General features: G+C 35.8%; 1 protein-coding gene across 2 annotated transcripts; it reads left to right on the plus strand.

Moving 5' to 3' along the window:
• The first annotated feature begins 117 nt into the window (after positions 1–117).
• c8h12orf29 (chromosome 8 C12orf29 homolog) lies at positions 118–21053 on the plus strand. Of its 2 annotated transcripts, none has more exons than XM_039761780.1 (7): positions 118–280; positions 8152–8269; positions 9146–9241; positions 10473–10589; positions 16804–17001; positions 20461–20630; positions 20721–21053. In XM_039761780.1, exons 1-7 carry the CDS (start codon positions 191–193, stop codon positions 20907–20909), a joined length of 978 nt encoding a protein of 325 aa, XP_039617714.1. In that variant the 5' UTR covers positions 118–190; the 3' UTR covers positions 20910–21053. The 2 variants fall into 2 exon arrangements, with proteins under 2 accessions (XP_039617714.1, XP_039617715.1); XM_039761781.1 differs by having other exon boundaries at positions 155–272.
• Positions 21054–21258: the final 205 nt, after the last annotated feature.

Raw genomic sequence — 21258 nt, forward strand, 5'->3', positions numbered from 1 at the left:
AAATACTGAATTTTTTTAATCGATTGGTTACGCGGGCTCTCACGAGTCCGTGCCTAGAACTCACTAAAGAACTACAACTCCCAAACTGCACCGCTTTCTGAGCGGCGTGCCGAGCCGCATTGTTTACGTCAAACGTGTGGACACTCGTCAAGTGAATGGATTTTGATGCAGATTGTGATTGAGGGTAGAGATGCGACGACTGGGTTCTGTGCAGCAGAAAATCCCCTGTGCATTTTTAACCGAAGTCAAGGATGAACCAGCAACGAAACGCGGTAACCAGGTATTTGCTTAGAAAACGTGGCGACTAAAACAAGTGACTAATTGATTCTTATGCAACTTCAGGAGGCCTGCGTGGAGTAGTTTGTTAATTCGTGGCTGTCGGATGCACGCTGGGCATTTCTTCACAAACAGGGAAATACACTGCCCTAGATCCAGGACGTTATTATATTACCCGTCATTGTAAATATAGGCTGCAAAGTCATCATTTTTTGCTCACGCGTTTTTATCCATTACATGGTCACGGGCAGCAAGTGAGGCAATCTTTGGAGTGGACTGCAGTGTACAGTTAGGGTAGCCTGCACGACTCTTCAGATGTAAAAAAAAAATTAAATGTAGCACCACTGTGACTAATTATATATAGGGAGTGGACATAGTAACCGAATCACCTAATATTATATTAATGTGACATCCTTCAGGCTTTCATACAAGTCCTAAATTGTGTGTAGTTCATCATGAAGTAACCCTCCAGATATTCCTGTGATAAAGGGCGTGGAAATCTGCTTAGCTCCTGTAATTTCTCATAAAGGTTCAATGATCGCAATTGTAGTCAGTCTGGTTTAGTGCTTAAGGCTTTGTACTTCAAACCCTGCGGCCGTGAGTTCAAATCCAGCTACTGACACTGTGAGCCTATGAGCAAGTCACTTCACTCTCAAAATGGAAAAAAAAAACACAAAAGAAATGTAACCAGTTGTATCTCAGATAATAAGCAGTTTGTACAGGGTTATTACTCTGGAGTAGGGGGACACCAAGAGGGAACAGTGTTTGCACTGCAGGGTGCATCCTGTAAAATGGTCTCCTATTCTTCAGACGTTACAGGACAATGCAGGTCTTCAGATCTTAATGACTCCCACAAGGTGGCTGCCCAATCCATTCCAGATTCTCTACCATTTTCAGTAGTTGACAACGGACATTGTAGGTTGAAGGCATCTTTCAAATGTAAGCCCATTTGTATGTAGGAAATAGGGAGAGAAGGATTGCTAAATGGACCGTGTTCTTCATCATCATCATTATTATTATTATAGCTACTGGGGCTTTAGATTTTGTGCCCTTTTCACTAATAGTAATAATAATACATTTTATTTAAATAGTGCCTTTCTCATGCTCAAGGCACTTCCCAGAGTTTAAGAAAGAACAGCAGGGTATACAATATATAGTATTGTACTAAACCAAATAAATAAAGAAGAGTAAGATAGCAAATTCAGAGAAAAAGCCTAACAGACAACATAATTGATGGTCTAGCACACACATACAGGCTACATGAGCATCTTGACATAAAATGAAAGAAGGGTAATAAAGTCAGGTAGAGCTAAACGACTTCCTGAACAGATGCGTTTTGAGTTGTTTTTTAAAAGAATGCATGGAGTCAGCTGACCTAATTAATTTCAGTTGGTCATTCCAGAGTCTGGGCGCTATACAGCTGAAGGCCCTGTCACGCATGGAGTGTAGATTAGTGTGGGGCACAACAAGATGGCTCGAATCAGAGGACCTTAGTGGGCAGGCAGGCACATAGTGATGGAGAAGGTCACTTATGTAGTTTGGCGCAAGGTCGTTTAAGGCTTTGTAGGTTATTAGTAGAATTTTATATTCAATTCTGTAAGCCACAGGGAGCCAGTGAAGGCAAAGCAAAATGGGTGTGATGTGCTCGCTGCTGCTGGTTCCAGTAAGGACTCTTGCAGCCGAGTTTTGAATAAGGTGGAGCTGTGATATAAGATTAGAAGGGGCACCTGCCAGCAGAGAAATACAATAATTGATGCTGGTTATGCATCTTTGAGTGTTGAATTTAGGTACATCAGATTCAAGAATGGCAACTATGCCATAAATGCCAACTTTGTAAAGCTCACAATGTACAATTTTTGTAGAGACTGGATCTAAGAGATTTTCAGGTCAGTGGTCACTTTTGTGACATTTAGCAACTATCCTATGAAGTGTCCTTCTGCTCCTTTTGGTTAGCTGTTTCTCTGTCTATGCTGATGCTCATAAGTTTTGAGTCTTTTCCCTTCAGCACATAAAATCATTTTACAGTTTTTTAAATGAATGTAAATTCACTTTGGGCTCAACTGTTTGACTACTTTAGAACTCTGTTATTTGCATCCTTTCTATTTATCAGGCTGGTTTAGTAGCCAACACGTAACACTGCCAATCAAACTAATAAGGATAACCTTTACAGGTACATTTTTAATTGTAATTACTTCATGATGAAGCTAGTTTTCCATATGTTTCTGTCATTTTTTGACAACCCCATTATAGTTATTTAGCCATTATTATTTGATCAGTATTTCAAAATTCATTCAACAGTTGAACAATTAAGACAAACCTATTGGAGTGGAGGTAGAATATACAGGGGGTCCTCGGGTTACAACATCTTGGCATACGTTTACAACACTCACTCCCATAAAAACTTTAAAAAATTGAGATGTAAGAAGGAATAAAGGTAAGGATTTTTTTTTACACTCTTTTTTTTGTTCCTACAGTACAGTATATTTATGCCCTTTTCCTTTTTCTGTGGCTTAGTTGTGTTTTTATGTTCTAGATTATGATTTTGCAAATGCGTTAGGATAGGTAAGTGACTTAGGATAGGGTGTGCTTCGACTTACACCAAAATTCGGGTTACATCACTGTTGTAAGAACGGAACTGTGTCGTAACCCGAGGACCCCCTTGTACCTGCTTGTGGTTTATGTTGAGTACTACATGTTTGTTTTGTTTGAATACTGTTTGTGGCAAACACTGTCTCAAGGCGCATTACAGAACAGATGAGATCAACAATATGAATATACAAACAACAATTTAAAAGAGATCTAGACTTTCTCCTTTAGTTTGGAGATTAAAAATAACTACATTTACATTTTCTGTCGAGTAAATTTTATGAGGAAAACAAGAAAGATGTGTTTAGCCTGCAGTGAAAAACATTATTAAAGGAAGAATCTAAATATATTTGATTTTTATTTATTAATTTGCAGACAGGGATTACATAATGCCATTCTCTTTCCTATATTCCATGCGCTAACTACCCTAGCAGCTTAGTTACCTATCAGTCGTGCCTTGCAGTTTTATCTAAAAAAGACCCCTTGGTGCTGCAGCTAAAATGAGATAAAGTGTGCAAGACACATCCTGTTTATTGTTCTGCTAATTTACAGCATGTGCTTAACAACATGTGATATGTCCAAGAACATTGTATGACTGGAGTTGGGGGAGTTTCTAAATTTCTCTATATACTGTACATGTAAGCCCATTCCTCCACAGTGTCATAATAGTTTTTATATCTGCCGTTGCCCCTCAATGTTTGGTAAAATGGCATTAATTACTAATGAATGTTCTTCTCTGTTAATATTATTCTCCAGTCACATGGTATATAAAATACAAGATTCCCTGGAAACATTTTAAAGTGATTGCTCTCAGTGAGGGAGTTCAAAGACTGCTCTCTTTCCCAAGTGTTACAAAATTGACACCTCATAGATAACAGTCTTGTATGCACTTTCTCATGTTGGACTGATTTACAGACAGTTTTTACCCTAACAAAAAGATCTTTGCAGAATTTAATTAAAATGACTGTAAATTTTTTAAAGGGGACCACTGCAGCCATGTTGCGTATACTGCTTGTATTTGTGCAGCTCTGCTGTTCTTATTCTTATAATCTTTATGTTGTCCACCAAAATCACCCCCCTGCTTGCACTAAGAGAGTGCCACAATTGAATCAGTTTGAAAACTTGGAAACAATCTTGTTATTAATCACTTATTATGATTTACTTAAGGCATTACCTCTTGTGACTGAGAAGTGAGATTATACTGCACTTATTAAATATGATGTGACTTCTATATAAAACGCCTTGAGTTGTTTTCAGTTGTAAATCTGACACTGCTTTTAGGCAATAATCTGATCCCCCCCCTTCACTCCCAAATTAAATGCATTATCACAATTCTCACCTCATTTCAAAAATGTAACTTCTAATGCAAAGCCTACAACAGTGTTCTGATCTGCTATTATCATAATTTGTAAAAGGTGATTCAGTTTGGAATTTGTATTAATGGCCTTTTGTTTTGCTGTAAATAGTTTTTTCACATTATTAATTTATTACCCAGACACCTCGCTCCACCCCCAAACTAGTTAGCAACCAAAGCTATATCTAGAAGAAAGATTGAATTGTAAGGAATGCACTCTTGTAGGGGTTGTTTGTGCATTAGTTTTATAAATAATCAAGCACTCTGCAGTTGTATGGAAATCATTGGGAGATAAACTCATAACTTAACCCCTGCTAAAACTGCAGTTCTTATTGTGAGGCATTCTTTTGACTAAGACCGACAACTGTAATTTGTTTTAAGATATGTTCTTGTGTAATGAAGAATCAATTTAGCATGAACATACTGAAAATACAAAGGTGATATGAATCCTAGTATTTTAATATTCTGAAAAGCTTTTTTCTGTTTTTTGCTTCTCAAAGAAATTTTTCCTTTAGTTTTGTTGAAGGTGGTGAGGATCCTTCCACATGATCTACATAATTCGATGCATACACAGTGTATCATGGGAAATCATAGTAGTTATTGTTACATAATCTTATCCCATACAGTATCACTCCAAATAATCTCATTAAAGAATGTTTGTTCCTTCAGAATGGTCTTAATTTAGGATAATACCAAAATATATGACCTAGTGAGACTGATGCTTGATGGCATTGTTCACATTTAAGAGTCCAGTGCTTAATATATTCTAAGTAATTTCTGTGCTCCATGTGAATAATTATAATCTTGGAAAAGGCATTGATACACAGTTTTAATTTAATTTACACTGTATCTTGCCCAAAATGATGAAGAGAATGTACTTTGAATGACTGAATTTCATTCCTTGTGAGAGATCTTGATTAAGAGACCTCTTTCCCATCATTGGCTAAGATCCTCTAGTGGTGTATGCTGTGAAATCACTTAATTATTGAAAGAATTTTAGGAAGTTAGGCACGCTTATTTTGAAAACATGTCTTAACTCCTTCAAAAGAATTCCAGATTTAAGATGTAGTTGATCAAAATGTGCACAGTTATTGTCAGTACTGATATACAGTGGTGTGAAAAACTATTTGCCCCCTTCCTGATTTCTTATTCTTTTGCATGTTTGTCACACAAAATGTTTCTGATCATCAAACACATTTAATCATTAGTCAAATATAACACAAGTAAACACAAAATGCAGTTTTTAAAATGATGTTTTTTATTATTTAGGGAGAAAAAAAAAATCCAAACCTACATGGCCTTGTGTGAAAAAGTAATTGCTCCCTGAACCTAATAACTGGTTGGGCCACCCTTAGCAGCAATAACTGCAATCAAACGTTTGCGATAACTTGCAATGAGTCTTTTACAGCGCTCTGGAGGAATTTTGGCCCACTCATCTTTGCAGAATTGTTGTAATTCAGCTTTATTTGAGGGTTTTCTAGCATGAACCGCCTTTTTAAGGTCATGCCATAGCATCTCAATTGGATTCAGGTCAGGACTTTGACTAGGCCACTCCAAAGTCTTTATTTTGTTTTTCTTCAGCCATTCAGAGGTGGATTTGCTGGTGTGTTTTGGGTCATTGTCCTGTTGCAGCACCCAAGATCGCTTCAGCTTGAGTTGACGAACAGATGGCCGGACATTCTCCTTCAGGATTTTTGGTAGACAGTAGAATTCATGGTTCCATCTATCACAGCAAGCCTTCCAGGTCCTGAAGCAGCAAAACAACCCCAGACCATCACACTACCACCACCATATTTTACTGTTGGTATGATGTTCTTTTTCTGAAATGCTGTGTTCCTTTTACGCCAGATGTAACGGGACATTTGCCTTCCAAAAAGTTCAACTTTTGTCTCATCAGTCCACAAGGTATTTTCCCAAAAGTCTTGGCAATCATTGAGATGTTTCTTAGCAAAATTGAGACGAGCCCTAATGTTCTTTTTGCTTAACAGTGGTTTGCGTATTGGAAATCTGTCATGCAGGCCGTTTTTGCCCAGTCTCTTTCTTATGGTGGAGTCGTGAACACTGACCTTAATTGAGGCAAGTGAGGCCAGCAATTCTTTAGACGTTGTCCTGGGGTCTTTTGTGACCTCTCGGATGAGTTATCTCTGCGCTCTTGGGGTAATTTTGGTCGGCCGGCCACTCCTGGGAAGGTTCACCACTGTTCCATGTTTTTGCCATTTGTGGATAATGGCTTTCACTGTGGTTCGCTGGAGTCCCAAAGCTTTAGAAATGCCTTTATAACCTTTACCAGACTGATAGGTCTCAATTACTTCTGTTCTCATTTGTTCCTGAATTTCTTTGGATCTTGGCATGATGTCTAGCTTTTGAGGTGCTTTTGATCTACTTCTCTGTGTCAGGCAGCTCCTATTTAAGTGATTTCTTGATTGAAACAGGTGTGGCAGAGATCAGGCCTGGGGGTGGCTACGGAAATTGAACTCAGGTGTGATACACCACAGTTAGGCTATTTTTTAACAAGGGGCAATTACTTTTTCACACAGGGCAATGTAGGTTTGGATTTTTTTCTCCCTAAATAATAAAAACCATCATTTAAAAACTGCATTTTGTGTTTACTTGTGTTATATTTGACTAATGGTTAAATGTGTTTGATGATCAGAAACATTTTGTGTGACAAACATGCAAAAGAATAAGAAATCAGGAAGGGGGCAAATAGTTTTTCACACCACTGTATGAATGACTTCCATTAATTATTACTGCAATGATCAAAGAGGACTGGAATATATAATTATTGTGCATTTCAGTAGCAGAAAAGTGATTCCTAAATTGATTCCAGATTTTGAGCAAATAATGTACAATTGGAGTGGTAGTAGTTATTAAGGACTAGAGTACAAGCAATGGATATAGAGAGGAACTAAAAATGCTAACCAAACAGGTGCAATTCCATTACCTTCTGTCTCAGAGTATGCATTTAGATAATGCCATGCCACGCGCTGCAAGTAATTCTTTTATTATATGGCCTTTTTGGATTTGAGATTAACTGTATTACAGTTGAGTAACATTTTAAAAATGATTTGTTAATATATACAGTATGGAGAGGCTGTGAAACAGAGTATTAGGAGGATGTTGATTTTAACAATATATTAATATTAATTTTTCAGCTAAAAAGAGCTGAATAGTTGACCAGTTAATAACATCTGGTTTTATGCTTTCCATCATATTGCAAAAGATAAACGTTAAGTATCTGAATTTTCTTTGGACTTTATCTACCAGATATCTGAATTCTTGTGATACCACCTTTTTCTATTAATTGTATTTAATTATGACATTCAAGTGAGTTGACTGGGAAAAGTTATTCACAGTATAGACTGGGAGTTGTGATGTACATGCCAGTAAATATACATTGGGAAGCATAGAGGCTATTACAAATTATTTAAAAATATGCCAAAACTCTTGAGTGTTGTAAAATTTTGGATTTTATAAACAGTGTACATCTGATTGTAAACTTTCTATACCAACTTGACATTATCATTCTTGCTATCTGATTTAACATAGTATGACATGTAACATGCTAGGGCTTGAATATCAGTGTATGATTGTGAGAATCACACCAGTTATTTGAAAACTGTTACTACCAATTTTATCTCGTTATGAAAAAAATACCTAATTTCTCCATTTTTTAAAATGGTGATGCAGCCAACCACCTGCTACTTGGAAGTGTTTTAATGTATGTCATGCATTTGAACAAGGAAGCTAAAGTGCGTATACCAATCCATAGCCTTTGTCGGCATCATTGAGTGTAGTGCAGGAACCAGCAGTGGACAGGCCAGCACTTTAACACAGGGCATGCACACAAGCCACTCATATGCCCTCACTGTCTTACACTGGACTAGTGTACACCTTCTTTTTACAAACATTAGTTTTGTTTTTATTTTAAACAGCAATTCAGAGTTTTGGCAAGTGAAAAACTTAACCCAAAGTTCCTGGAATTAGACATCGAAAGTGCAATTCCCACTGAAAAACTAGATGGGACATGCTGTTATGTATCCATGTACAAAGGTAAGTGATTTGTCTGAAAGTAATAGTAGTTTGTATGTTGCACAGAACTTTTATGATAAGTGATGTTTTATTCCAGACCAAATTACAGGTCATACTGTTATAATTATGTGTATATTTCTACAATTAGTATCTGTCAGGTTAGATAACTAGATCAGAGTTATACAGTTAGTTAGTGGTTTGCAGGCTAAATAGTACATTGATCTGATGTCACCATAATATGGACTGAATGCCAGTTGCTTTTGGTGGCCAAGTACAGTTTGTTTTATCTCTTTATTCTGTTTCCATCATTAAAAGTTTATTCAGCATTTTCAATAAAATAAATGTAAATGATTGCAGATGCACATGTTTCCATGTATGAATTGTGAAATGTTTTAACAGAGGTTACACGTCTTTGGCCTTATTGACCCGTGAAGTAAATTACAACAAATAATTGTGTTGACGATCAAAAGGGCAGCCTGACTGGTTACATGGTGTGGGGGAGACAAAATCACAACAGAGTTTGTTTTGTTGTATAAAAATTATTATATTTGATGTTTTATAACAATGAATTTGTTTTATACAAAATATCATCTGGTTTGGCCTTGGAGACATAAGGTTCTGACATATCAGTCCATATATTCTGGAAACTAAAATTGTTTTCAAATAGCGGACATTTACATCAATGAGTTAATTGTGTAACTAAGGGTAGATTTTGGCTGGGAAAAACTAAACTTAAAATAACTTTTATTAATTAAAGGTAAAAAAAAGTATGTTAAACAGTGTACTAGTGACCAATCCTTGGTTTGATTTTAACTGATGAGACTAAGGCAGCTTTACTTGTCTAGTCCAAGATTTAATCTTTGCTTTTGTTTTTTTATAAATTTTTCTAATTAATAGGAAAGCCTTACCTTTGGGCCAGACTGGATAGAAAACCAAATAAAGCAGCTGACCGAAAATTCAAAAAATTTTTACTTTCTAAAAAAGACACTACAGGTATGCCTTTATCCGTAGTGATTAATTTTTAGAATTATTGCAAAAAGCATATTCAATGGTATTCTTTTTCACAATTATAGATAAATCTGTGTGTTTTTTTTAAATATACGGTATATCTGCAGATGTTTTTAATTATGACAGTTTTTAAAGATAACAAGAGCTGTCTTTTTGTTAGAAAGTTATTTTTGATCCATTGATTTTCAGTCAGCTCATTTTTTTTCTCTTCCATCTACTAAATCCATTTAAGATAATGTGGTTTTACAGTACATGAGTTTATCTCTTTGTACCCGAAATACAAGATCATATGTTATCTGCTTCCCTTATATACTATGCTGACTTATTTAGGTCATATTTAGTCTTGTGCAAAGAAAAAAAAAAGTACTCATAAAAATGGCTGTTACAACTAAAGCCATGCACGATTGTCATTTCCTGATTTCATCATCAGTTGTTTGTAAGGAAACGACAATCTTTACCCTCTGTAACAGTGAATAACAAAAAGGACTGGTCTTTTACTGTTGGCCCGCTGTATAGCAGGCTTAACAATCATTAGTATTAAAAAAATGCAATACCCAAGTATTATATGCAGTTTTCTAATGTTAATAGACAACAAGTCCTATAGTAAAATTTAGTTGTTTGTGATATTTTTTGTCTCAAAGCATTGAAAAAAACAATAGTTTTCTATGTTACATTTTTCTATTTAAAAAAGAAATTTCAATAAGAAAAGTGTGCAATCATGTAAATTGGTAAATTGGTGACTGAAAATGAGAACTGACAGTGTTTTGTTGTAATTTTCAGTTGAAATGGGTTTTTCATTTTGTTTCAGTTTTCTGCTGAAACATAATATATTTGCCAATTAATTTTCCTATATTTGATAAAAATTTGAGCTTGTCTTGATGTGATCTAGAGCACATTAATGACCAGGTAGAAATGGCCATTACAATAAGCCCGCACCATCAACACCACCCTGACTATGAGCACTCAACCACTGGTCTTCCCTGGTCCAGCACAGTGCTTGTGTGCTCAGTTTACAGGTTGTATTATTACTGCACCTATACCTATTAAGTGATTTGTTTCTAATTTAACCATTTTACTGATGGCTGTTTTAATTTGAAGACAAAGGTAATAATTTTCTTTTAACTATAATTAAAGAAATGACAATATTGTCTTTATTGTTAAAATAAAAATACATGCTGTAGTGTGAATATGTTTCAGTTATTTTTTTAATACATAGCGTTTGTGTGGAACCTGCAAGAAGATTTTAAAAGTGTCCCAGAATCCTGGGTCGCTGCTCATGGTGTTCAGAATGACAATGGGCAACTGCAGCCTGATGACAATGGCCATATTCTAGGTGAGCAATATATATATATATAGTTTTTAAATTTATCCACATATTTTGTAACAATATTTTTTAGTTTAACTTAAATGTGAAAATTAGAATAAAAAACTTCATTGTGTATTCTACATCCAGTATTGCATGAATTGTTGAAAAGTTTTCACAGTAAAGCTTAGCCAAGAATGGAGACATGAAATGTTTTTACTAAAATTCTTGTTTGGCTAATAAAAATTTGACCATAAAAATGTTAAACTGTCACTATGTAAGGTACAAATATAGCAGGTTTAAATGAATGCATTTGATTTAGATTTTCATGTTGTATCAGTTGCAGTGTACGAGAGATACAGTAGTACTGGCTGCGGATCAATACCAGATTACGTATTGCAGTACTAAGAGGAGATGATCCTCAGATCTAAGTGCTGCTGCAGTGAACAAGATCAGTACCAAGTTTAACTAATTTGCAGCTAGTCTTGTTTTGGCTTTGTGCTTTTCCTTGGTTCAACCAATCAGACATAAAGTTGAACATTTACAATGGCATGTCTGCAGTTAAATCTTACCCTGTCTTAATTGATGATGTGCTGCTATACATTCCTCTCAATTTAAAGGGATAGAGCAGAGAAAAAATGAATGTCCTTATGTAATCTTACAAAAAAAAAAAAAGAAAGACTGCAATTGTTAAGCTGCATTAGACTTGAAATGAGTGTGACATTATTGTTATTCACTTTGAGCAGAATAAAATTTCCTTAAATCAATCCCTATATGGAAAATAATGACAACAAAAGGTAAACATTAGTAGAACTGTATATGAAGCATAAGAGTCTCTCTCTGTAACTCCTAGACAGGGATACAGTAAGGGTGACCAGGGTGCACACTCTGTGGTCTTGGAATATATGAGAAAAAAGTAATGCCAGCATTTTTCTGTTTCAGCGGTACCTCATGCTCTTCCACAGTGCACACATAAGTGGGTACTTTTACATTATATCACCGCCCCTTAACCTAATGTGCAAGTAACCACCTTAACTCACCATGGGAGACCACCCCCTGCCTTGTTTTATTTTTCATAGAGTGTAAATATATATACAGTACAGGCCAAAAGTTTGGACACACCTTCTCATTCAATGTGTTTTCTTTATTTTCATGACCATTTAATTTGGTAGATTCTCACTGAAGGCATCAAAACTATGAATGAACACATGTGGAGTTATGTACTTAACAAAAAAAGGTGAAATAACTGAAAACATGTTTTATATTCTAGTTTCTTCAAAATAGCCACCCTTTGCTCTGATTGCTGCTTTGCACACTCTTGGCATTCTCTCGATGAGCTTCAACAGGTAGTCACCTGAAATGGTTTTCACTTCACAGGTGTCCCTTATCAGGGTTATTTAGTGGAATTTCTTGCTTTATCAATGGGGTTGGGACCAGCAGTTGTGTTGTGCAGAAGTCAGGTTAGTTGGACGATCATTTATTTTTCAACAGGACAATGACCCCAAACACACCTCCAGGCTGTGTAAGGGCTATTTGACCAAGAAGGAGAGTGATGGAGTGCTGTAAATGGTCATGAAAATAAAGAAAACACATTGAATGAGGAGTTGTGTCCAAACCTTTGGCCTGTACTGTATGCTTATGACACCCTTGGGGCTTTGGGGGGTCTTAATCTGATTTTTTGCTGTAACTCATTTCCCAAATATGCAGATAATCTAGAAGAGGTACTTAACATTCATTATGTGCTCAGCTTTTCCTAATAAGTGAATTAATCCAACAGTCACAAATATATATAAAATACCTAGTGCGAGACTGGACAATATTTGGAAAGAATATCTTATTGCAGCAAAAACTTTACAGAAGAGCACAAGCTCTATATAATGCATATTCTGAGATCAAATATCAGATCTGGAAAACACTTGCAGAGTTACCTCCACAAGTTTACGAAGGAATTACCACATGTAAACTGACAGCATCTTTCAATGTATGTTTTCCAAACCAGCTGAGCAGTTGCCTAATTAGAGACATAGACATTCTACTGAAGATTGATGGTTTAATGCATGTTAATCCATATTTTCCTATTTCTTATACTGCACACTATGAATATTCCCAAACATCACTTGTCATTTATATATATATACTAGCAGAATACCCGCGCTTCGCAGCGGAGAAGTAGTGTGTTAAAGAAGGTACGAAAAAGAAAAGGAAAAATTTGAAAAATAACGTAACTTGATTGTTAATGTAATTGTTTTGTCATTGATATGAGTGTTGTTCTCATATCTATCTATCTATCTATATATATATATATATATATATATATATCTATTTATATATATATATATATATATATATATATTATATATCTATTTATATATATATATATATATATCTATTTATATATATCTATTTATATATATATATATATACCCGCGCTTGGCAGCGGAAAAGTAGTGTGTTAAAGAAGGAAAGAGAAAGAAAAGGAAACATTTTGAAAATAACGTAACATGATTGTCAATGTAATTGTTTTGTCACTGTTATGAGTGTCGCTGTGATATATATATATATATATATATATATATATAGTAAAATACCAAGCTTCAGATGTCATGTGTTAAAGAAGTTATGAAAAGAAAAGGAAACATTTTAAAAATAATGTAACATGATTGTCAAAGTAATTGTTTTGTGTATTTGGCGGCAGCGCCACAAAGTTTTTTCGCCTAGCTGCATCAGAAAATGTACCACAACGCCTGACACGCCTCCTTTTTAGTGTTTTCTCACAGCTTGGATTGCTGCTGTCATATATATACACACACACACACACACACACACACACACACACATACATACATATATATACACATACATATCTTCATATCTACATATCTATATACATATCTACATATACACATACCCTTCTACATCATATATACACACACATATATACACACACACACAAATTATATATGTATATATGTATGTATGTATGTGTGTGTGTGTGTATATATATATATATATATATATATATATATATATGTAGATGGGGTGTGTGTGTGTATATATATATATATATATATATATATATATATATATATATATATAGACATACATAATATATATACACATACATATACTTGTGTGTATGTTTGTATGTGTCTATATGTGTGTGTATAGCTTTGGTCACTGAGTGCAAGGGAAAAATAATAAAATATAGTCTAAGTTATTAAACAGTAAAACATTAACGCTTTTAAGAAGTACAGGTACATTGAGCACTACTGGAGTGGTTAGGTAAACTACATTTTAAAGACTGTGTAACACAACAGGTAAGTAACTAACAGCAGCTAAAATGTATATGGATCATCTCTCGGTAGTAGATCCCTTTTGAAAGGCGCTACACGACGGCTGTGGTATAGAAATTACATTTTCTATGTGAACGCTCAAATTTGTGCCTCTGGTAATGTGCCTTACCGGCATTTAAAGAAATTTATTTTTGTGTCCTCTGCACTGTTAAGAGAGAAAGGCTTTGGTTTGGGATAAAAGGTGTAAAGAAAGGAAAGTTGCCTTTTTCTTTTATATAGTATAGAGAGATGTGTTCGCTGACGTTATGATCGCCTTTTGGGGACAGTTGCGTGGGTCTTGTGTAGACTGGTGAGACGCCCCGCCATTAATCGGCTGTGATGGCACTGTGAGTCCCCACTCGTGCGTGTCTTCATAATCCGAGGTGAGGATCTCATAATCGTATACGCAAAAGAAAGTGTGAATCGCCTTAATATTATTTTGCCGTGGTGTAGAAAAGGGGTCCCGTGTTTGCACTTGTCTGGGCTATAGCGCAGGGGGAGGATGAAAAAAATTAAAAGTGCTCACTTTGACTTAAGGCAGAAGCGCAGTCAGCGCCTCAAAGGCCGGCACAGCTATGCGCGCTGGCTGCTCGAGTTTTGCTGGGCAGGAGACCCAGTTTGCAGACACGTTCATGATATCAAAAGTCTCAGCGCTCTTTGGAGGTCATTCATATATTATATATATAGCAAAATACCCGCGCCTCGCAGCGGAGAAGTAGTGTGTTAAAGAAGTAATGAAAAAGAAAAGGAAACATTTTAATAATAACGTAACATGATTGACATTGTCATGAGTGTTGCTGTCATATATATGCCTGCCTAAATAAGTCACCCTCGCTTTGCTCTTACTTTATTTACCGCTCATTTAATCATGGCTATTGGCGGAAAAATTATAAAATGGAAGGAGGATGGCTTTACCAAAACAATTATTGATGGCTTAATCGATTATTCATAAAGCTTGAATTGGTGATGTTTTTCTGTGTTAACCTCATATTTTTTCAGACTTCTTCTCAAACTAAGGTGGTGCCCACGTATCGCAGCGGAGAAGTAGTGTGTTAAAAAAGCTAGAAAAAGAAAAGGGAACATTTTAAAAATAACGTAACATGACTGTCAATATACAGTATTTGTTTTATGAGTGTTACTGAGTGTTGCTGTCATCAAGGATTTGATTATCATTATTTCTTTCAATCAGGTTCGTATTTGTAGGATGTGTTGTGTTCAAGTTACATTCCGTGTTTGTCAATCGTTGTAAAGATAACAGGTTTCATTCATCGATTCGTTTCTTACTGCATCAATAAACAGCTCGTCTTCTTCTTTATCTGAGACCTGACACACTGCATGCACGGGTTTTTTTTACACTGTCTTCCTTTAGCGGGACATTTACTTTTTCCAACGTGTGCTTTGTTTCCGCAGTAGTTGGATTTATGAATATGCTTGTATGTATGAGACGCTTCATATTTTTTGCTGCCTTTTCAATTGTGTAATTCGGTTTTGTTCAGCTCTTTGGAACTGTTGCCTTTATCTGTGCACTGCGCCAGTTCACGTGAGCCACTCGGTGTACATGCATCGAAGGTTCCCAGCTGTGCTGGTGCCATCTCGTGCTATGTCCATGGCTGTATTTAATGTTAACTTAGTCCTGGCACTTAAAACTTTCTCTCGCAGTTTCGCTGAGTTTGTGTCAAACACTACCCTGACCATCTCATCTTCCTCTCCATAAGCACAGTCCTTCACCCGTGAATATTTACCCGTGGCAGTTTGCTTTTGGATTGCCGCTGACGGACGGCCTTATATGGGCAGGCACTAAATTACAAACGCCAGCGGCAGCCTGTCTATGAACTTACTTTAAAGTGTAGGTTTACATCGTGCTTTGTTTCCGAAGTAGCAGAACTCATGAATATGGTTGTATATGTCACTAGCTCGCTTCTTCTTGTTTCGCTGCCTTCTCAATTATATAATGCATGTTTTCTTAAGCGCTTTTTTCAGGTCTTCCTGGTTTTCTATGTACTGCGTGATTACGTGGGAGGCGTGATGATGTCACACGAAACTCCGCCCCCACAGCGTTGAAGCTCATCTCCATTACAGTAAATGGAGAAAAACTGCTTCCAGTTATGACCATTACGCGTAGAATTTCGACATAAAACCTGCCCAACTTTTGTAAGGAAGCTGTAAGGAATGAACCTGCCAAATTTCAGCCTTCCACCCACACGGGAAGTTGGAGAATTAGTGATGAGTCAGTGAGTGAGTGAGTGAGTGAGTGAGTGAGTGAGTGAGTGAGTGAGTGAGGGCTTTGCCTTTTATTAGTGTATATATATATATATATATATATATATATATATATATATATATGAAATATACAGTAGTTTCCATATTTTTTAATGTCTTATTTGGGGTTTTTCATAAAATCATGTCTGTACATGGAAGTCTTTCTGATATGTGTGGAATTTATTTTGCTTCATAAACCTGTACTAAGTCCAGTACACCTGCTTACAAGGTGATCGAAGTTGGGACTCAACTTTGTTCCCCTTCTTCAACTCCAAGAAGCACACTGTAACTGCGCTTCGTTTTAGTCTTGATCTACTGCTTATCCACAGCTCTGAGGCACAATGTAACAGTGCCAAATCTGAAAGTTTGACTTGTTACTGTAAATATGTACTAAGACCAGATCAGCACTAGATGATCCCCAACTGACAGCAAACTGAAATTGACATGTTGATTCCTCATGTACATTTAAATAATTGTTTATATATGGAATATATTCTAACATGTATAAAATTGTCTTGGGTGTATCTTTACTAGTGCTTATTTCTTTTGAATGTATAAGTATTGAATGAGTAATAAATAGTTTTGTAGGTATAGAGTAGTGTATAGGTTGAAGTTGTTTTAGGTAATATGGTAATCACTGTTTTTCTTTTAAGGCTGGGTTCCAGTAGAAGAAAACAACAAGCAATACTGTTGGCATACGTCTGTTGTGAATTATGAAATTGGAGCTGCACTCATTTTAAGACCATGTATGGATGATCACGATGTATTAGAAATTGCAGCAGTTCTACTGTCTGAGCTTGTTGGTCATACTTTAGAATTGATTGGCACAAATGTCAACGCTAATCCATATGGTAAGTGCTATTCAAGAAAAAATACCAATCCACCTTAAAAAAAGGACAAGTGTCTGTCCAGTTGTTGTCTCTCTACTATCCAACAGATGGCGCATCACAAAACAAAACCTGTATCAAATGGGTAACAAACATATAAACCAGATGGACACACTGCACTGTGAATGTTAGGACAGATTTCAGCCTGTCTTAGACGGGAAGCACAGCTAGGTCTTTGTATTTTTATTTATTATTGTTATAGAAATACTAAATGAATTAATTTGCTGCTTGTTTCCTAATACAGACTGCAGTTATTAGTAACAATGTCAGACAAGAATGTGCTTTATATGTTACATTTTTAATAAAAGAGCAAAGGTCTGTTTGGAATGCAGAGGACTGGCAGATAGTTATAAAAGTGAAAGTATTGTAGGTGGTTTAAGCCCACAAGGGACTGTGCCAGCCATTCCAGAACATTGTACTTCTTCCTCTGCATGAATGCCTTTGTAGATTTTGAACTGTGTTGTGGATCATTGTTTTGTTGGAATATCCAACCCCTGTGTAACTTCAACTTTGTGACTGATGCTTGAACATTATTGTGAAGAATTTGTTGATATTGGGTTGAATTCATCCAACCTTGTCGACTTTAACGTGGGCCCCAGTTCCTGAACTAACCCCACAGCATGATGGAACCTCCACCAAATTTGACAGTAAGTAGCAGGTGTTCTTCTTCCGCCATGCAAAACGCTTTTTGTTATGACCAAATAACTCAATTTTTGTCTCGTCAGTCCAAAGCACTTTGTTCCAAAATGAATCTGGCTTGTCTAAATGAACATTTGCATACAACAAGTGACTCTGTTTGTGGCGTGAGTGTGGAAAAAGCATCTTTCTTATCACCCTGCCATACAGATGTTCTTTGTGCAAATTGCACTGTATTGTAGAACGATGTACAGATACACCATCTGCAGCAAGATGTTCTTGCAGATCTTTGGAGGTGATCTGTGGGTTGTCTGTAACCATTCTCATAATCCTGTGCATATGTCACTCCTGTATTTTTCTTGGCCTGCCAGACCTGGGTTTAACAGCAACTGTGCCTGTGGCCTTCCATTTTCTGATTTCATTCCTTACAGTTGAAACTGACCGTTTACACCTCTGAGATAGCTTTTTGTAGCCTTCCCCTACACCATGATACTGAACAGTCTTTGTTTTCAGATCTTTTGAGAGTTGCTTTAAGTTTCCCATGCTGTCACTCTTCAGAGGAGAGTCAAAGGGAAGCACAACTTGCAATTGAACACCTTAAATACAATTTCTCATGATTGGACACACCTGTCTATGAAGTTCAAGGCTTAACGAGCTAATCCAACCAATTTGGTGTTGCAAGTAATCAGTATTGAGCAGTTACATGCATTCAAATCAGCAAATTACAAGGGTACCCAAATTTTTGCATAGCCAGGTTTTCACATTTGATTTAATTTCATACAACTCAATACTGCTTCAGTAAAAATCTTTGTTCGGAAAACACCCCAGTACTCGGATGTTCCTAGGAAATGAAAGACATACCACTGTTCTCTTTTTTTGTTGAAAGTAAATTATTATGCAGGCTGAGGGGGGTTCCCAAACTTTTTCATATTTATTATAGAGGTAGTGTGAGCACTTAGAAGAAATTTTTTTTCACCAGTTTCAAGGCTAACTCGAGCTTGTTACAAAAAATCTTTCACATTTTTTCTTTAAAAGTCTATAAATGGAAGCTTTACTTTTAAAACTTTAACTTTGGGTCTTTTTACAAATTTTCTTAATAAGCTTATTCTGCTTATTGTGTTGCTCACTTCTAAATAAGATTAGATCTTAACATATTGAATTTTATTCTTCACTTCAGAAGAATAGCCCAGTAAGCATCAGTCAAATTCTTTTTTCCCCTTGATCTGAAGTATATAAAAAAACAAAGAAGGTGGAAAAGCACATTGTAAGGAAAGCCCAAAACAAAAATTTGTGTATGTACTTAATGTATGTACTCCTTCACTTAAAAGAGCAGAAGACAGCCTTTAGATAGATATTTACCGTTATCCCCTTACATTTTAATGCACTTTGTGGTGAATATGCCTTTGCTGTGCTGCATAACATTAAATATTCAGAAGGGTGGGTGAGAACTGGTGGCATTGGGCGACTACTCTTAAATAGAATTCAGGGATTTTATTTCCAGTTTTTTATAATACTATTTTTGCAATATATCTTTTTATTCATAGCAATTACTTGTTAGTAGAAGGGTAGAACATGAACTGTCAGAGAGTTATAGGGACAAGACAAGTTATCTTATGAAAATGTGCTAAAGGTGTTGAAGGTACTTGTGTGTAATATTGGAAATTGTGTTTTTAAGCTTCTTTTGAAAGCAGTGTCACACCTTACTATAGAAAACATAAAGAGTCCAATCAAAATGAATGCTTTGTGTGGACTCTCAAATCTATTCTTCACAAATGTGATGTACAATTTTAATGTTTATATTCAGGTGACTTCACTGAATCGTAAAGGTGCAGCCCCCTGACATTTTTTTTTTCTTTTTTGGAGTGTGAGAATTTGGATTCCATACTTAGTTATAATAGCAGTGAAGTTCTGTTCTGATATGCTAGAAATATGGAAATCCTGCAGCTAGGTGGGAAATTTAGGTAGACTAAGCCACAGGTCACAGTCTGTCAGGAGCCCATTTTGATCCTGCACCACTAAAGCTCATAAGTAACTAAACGTACTGTTAACAGTTGGTCTTTAGACATGGATTCAAAAATAAGGGGCAGATTGGGTTTTTCGTTTCTTCTCCAGTGTCTTCTAGTCATAGAAATGGCAGTATAAATGTTACCTCACTTTGTTTATAAGTTCTTATTAATTAGATGATGCTATTTAGCATGCCTAGTTAACATTTCAACACATTTATGTTCTATTACATGGTTCAGTTTCTGTTTTTTGTTAGCTTGCTGTTGTCCTAATATTTTTATTTTAAGTGAGCAGCTGTATTTGTGTCAGATTTTTTATGCAAAGCTCTCATGTGTCATCAGCGTTCAACTCACCCTGCATGATCAGTATTGCTTTTTTCTGCCACCCTTTGCATAAAGTCACTATTTACAGTATAATTACAGTGTAATTAACTTTAATTGCATTCATATTGAAAGTTTGTGCCTAATTATACAGTGGTTACATAGGCACACTGTGGTTTCAGATGTACACTATAATGAGTGACACTTATTGTTCCTAATTTTTCTGTAAGAAAGCAAATTTATTGAAATTCAATAAACAAATTGTATTGTTTTTGTGAAAGACTGAATAGTTGAACACAGTTATCTTATGTAAACCATGGTAAATGCAGCATGTAATTATGTGTGTTTACTGCTGTTGGTCATACTTCATGTTTAAGTCTTAGGAGTTATAGCTTTTTAAAGGTTTCAACAATAATGGATGTTCTGTTCTTTGGTGTCTGTAATACTAAATTGTTATTTTTAGGTTTGGGCAACAAAATGCAACCAATTCATCTTCTTGTTCCTCATGGAGTCCTACAAATAAAAAATACCCCCTCTTTCAGTTATCATAATTTAGTGCAGTGGTTTGAAGAATGTGAAATGGCAAAGGTAGAAGGTATTGTTTGGCACTGCTCTGATGGAAGCCTGTTCAAGGTACTTTTCTATATACTTGTAAAGCTTCAGAATTTGATTAAAATCTATGATAATTCTGGGTTCATACCTTTCTTTTTTTTTTTCTTGCAGCTTCATCGCCACCACTTAAATCTGCAGTGGCCTCTTGTGAACACATTCCTGAGTTCAAGACCCGTTGTCATCACTGTTGATCTGACACAGTTTAATTCTGAATTTGCACCAAAATCCTTATTTTTATTATTTTCAAAGGTAAACAAAAAAAAATTTGACCACTTAAAAGGCATTTGTTTTAGTGGGTAAGGACTCAAATTCTAAAACTCAACCTAATTTAATATACTCCAGAAAATGTATTTGACATTCAATATGAATCTTCAGACTTTGGACAACCTTCTTATACCCTACAGTATATATATCATTGTAAATAATAAACTTATTCTGCACAGATTTTTTTTTATTTTATTGCATCATTTAATAAAACATGAGCATTACAAACAACAAATATTAGGGTCCCCTTTCCTAGAGCTTGGAAAACTAGCTGATGTGGAATCGTGGTGGACATCAACATTGTAATTAAAGAAAGAAATTTATCCTCAACAGGACAAATCAGTAATCAGGCAGCAGAAAAGCTGTTCATTGTATCTTTTAATTA

The sequence above is a fragment of the Polypterus senegalus genome, chromosome 8 (assembly GCF_016835505.1).
Source record: "Polypterus senegalus isolate Bchr_013 chromosome 8, ASM1683550v1, whole genome shotgun sequence".
NCBI classification, from domain to species: domain Eukaryota; kingdom Metazoa; phylum Chordata; class Cladistia; order Polypteriformes; family Polypteridae; genus Polypterus; species Polypterus senegalus.